The 2,237-nt window shown below is 50.5% G+C and overlaps 1 protein-coding gene across 1 annotated transcript; it reads left to right on the top strand.

Annotated features, from left to right (window-relative positions):
* The first annotated feature begins 435 nt into the window (after positions 1 to 435).
* LOC102983165 (dual specificity mitogen-activated protein kinase kinase 5-like) lies at positions 436 to 1,889 on the top strand. Its single transcript, XM_055091163.1, is given in 2 exon segments — positions 436 to 1,194; positions 1,196 to 1,889. Coding segments are annotated over 2 exon segments (1,344 nt in total). The 5' UTR covers positions 436 to 544.
* The last annotated feature ends 348 nt before the right edge of the window (positions 1,890 to 2,237 follow it).

Genomic DNA, 2,237 nt, shown 5'->3' with positions numbered 1-2,237 from the left:
GGTTCTGAGTCGCGCGCGTTGTGCACTCTGGCTCGGAGTGGGGCAGAAGACTCGTCCCCGACCCTCCCGCGGAGGGCCCCCTCGGCTTTCTTGTGGTCCGGCGGCCCTGGGGCTCCTTCCTAACAGTCCCGGACTGAGTCCCTTCAAGTCGGGGACCCTGCCCGCTCCTTTAAGGAGGAGTAGACACCTGCCGCCGTATCTCTCTAAAACGGCGTCTTCTCTGTGCTGTCCCCTCAGGTCCACACAGACGGCAGAGAGCTGCAAGATGCCGTTTGCTCTCTTTTCCAATGCCAGAACCTTCTGATCTCCATTAGTTCCTACTGGCTCCTGCCCTTTGTCCACGCTCACAGGGAGACATCCCTCAACCCCATACAGCCTGGGCCTGTCTCAGAGCCTGCGGGCTGATTCCGGACCACTTCCTCTCTTCACTCCCCCTCCCCCTCTGTCCTCTGACCCTCAGTCCCCTTGTCACCTCTTCGAGCCCCCGCCTAACCGGGAGCCAGGGGGTTCCCCCCTACCAGGATGTGAGCCCCTTTAACCTGTAATGTTGTGGCTGGCCCTTGGCCCCTTCCATGCCATGGAGAACCAGGTGCTGGTGATTCGCGTCAAGATTCCAAATAGTGGAGCTGTGGACTGGACAGTGCACTCTGGGCCGCAGCTACTCCTCAGGGATGTGCTGGATGTGATAGGCCAGGTTCTGCCTGAAGCAACAACCACAGCATTTGAATATGAAGATGAAGATGGTGATCGAATTACAGTGAGAAGTGATGAAGAAATGAAGGCGATGCTGTCATATTATTATTCCACAGTAATGGAACAGCAAGTAAATGGACAGTTAATAGAGCCTCTGCAGATATTTCCAAGAGCCTGCAAGCCTCCTGGGGAACGGAACATACATGGCCTGAAGGTGAATACCCGGGCTGGATCCTCTCAACACAGCAGCCCAGCAGTCTCAGATTCACTTCCAAGCAATAGCTTGAAGAAGGCTTCTGCTGAACTGAAGAAAATATTAGCCAATGGCCAGATGAATGAACAAGACATACGGTATCGAGACACTCTTGGTCATGGCAAAGGAGGCACAGTCTACAAAGCATATCATGTTCCAAGTGGGAAAATATTAGCTGTAAAGGTCATACTACTAGATATTACACTGGAACTTCAGAAGCAAATTATGTCTGAATTGGAAATTCTTTATGTGTGATTCATCATATATCATAGGGTTTTATGGCACATTTTTTGTGGAAAACAGAATTTCAATATGTACAGAATTCATGGATGGGGGATCTTTGGATGTATATAGAAAAATTCCAGAGCATGTCCTTGGAAGAATTGCAGTGGCGGTCGTTAAAGGCCTTACTTATTTGTGGAGTTTAAAGATTTTACATAGAGATGTGAAGCCCTCTAATACACTAGTAAACACAAGAGGACAAGTCAAGCTGTGTGATTTTGGAGTTAGCACTCAGCTGGTGAATTCTATAGCCATGACGTATGTTGGAACAAATGCTTATATGGCACCTGAAAGAATTTCAGGGAAGCAATATGGAATCCATTCTGATGTCTGGAGCTTAGGAATCTCTTTTATGGAGCTTGCTCTTGGGAGGTTTCCATATCCTCAGATTCAGAAAAACCAGGGATCTTTAATGCCTCTCCAGCTTCTGCAGTGCATTGTTGTTGAGGATTCACCCGTTCTTTCGGTTGGAGAGTTCTCCGAGCCATTTGTACATTTCATCACTCAGTGCATGAGAAAACAACCAAAAGAAAGGCCAGCACCTGAGGAACTGATGGGCCACCCATTCATCATTCATTTCAAAGATGGAAATTCCACCGTGGTGTCCATGTGGGTGTGCAGGGCACTGGAGGAGAGGCGGAGACAGCAGGACCCTCCCTGAGGCTGCAGTGTGATGCTGAAAGCCCAGGACTGGTCACCAAGGAGAAAACGTGCCTGTTGTGCCCTTCGTTTGCTGTCCACACCACAAGAGCTCTGCTGGACTCACCTTTACTCTGCTGGCGGATGACCTTGCCTAGGGAGCCCTCAAGGGTGGCCAACCCCTACAGGGCAAGCCCTCGCGCCCCCCACCTTGGGTCTGGAGGCCTGACTGGCAGGGTGGGTAGAGGGGTTGGGGCATCAAGAAGAGAGGCCCCTACGCCCTTGCTCCTCTTCTTTTTTCCTGACATTCTCCTTTGTAAAGGGTCAGGCCCCCTCAGTATTGCTGATGGGAATAAAAGTATTACTGCTT

Source organism: Physeter macrocephalus, chromosome 15 (genome assembly GCF_002837175.3).
Source record: "Physeter macrocephalus isolate SW-GA chromosome 15, ASM283717v5, whole genome shotgun sequence".
In the NCBI taxonomy this organism is placed as follows: Eukaryota; Metazoa; Chordata; class Mammalia; order Artiodactyla; family Physeteridae; genus Physeter; species Physeter macrocephalus.
The sequence above is the reverse complement of the archived record's forward strand: the minus strand, read 5'-3'. Positions and strand labels throughout refer to the sequence as shown.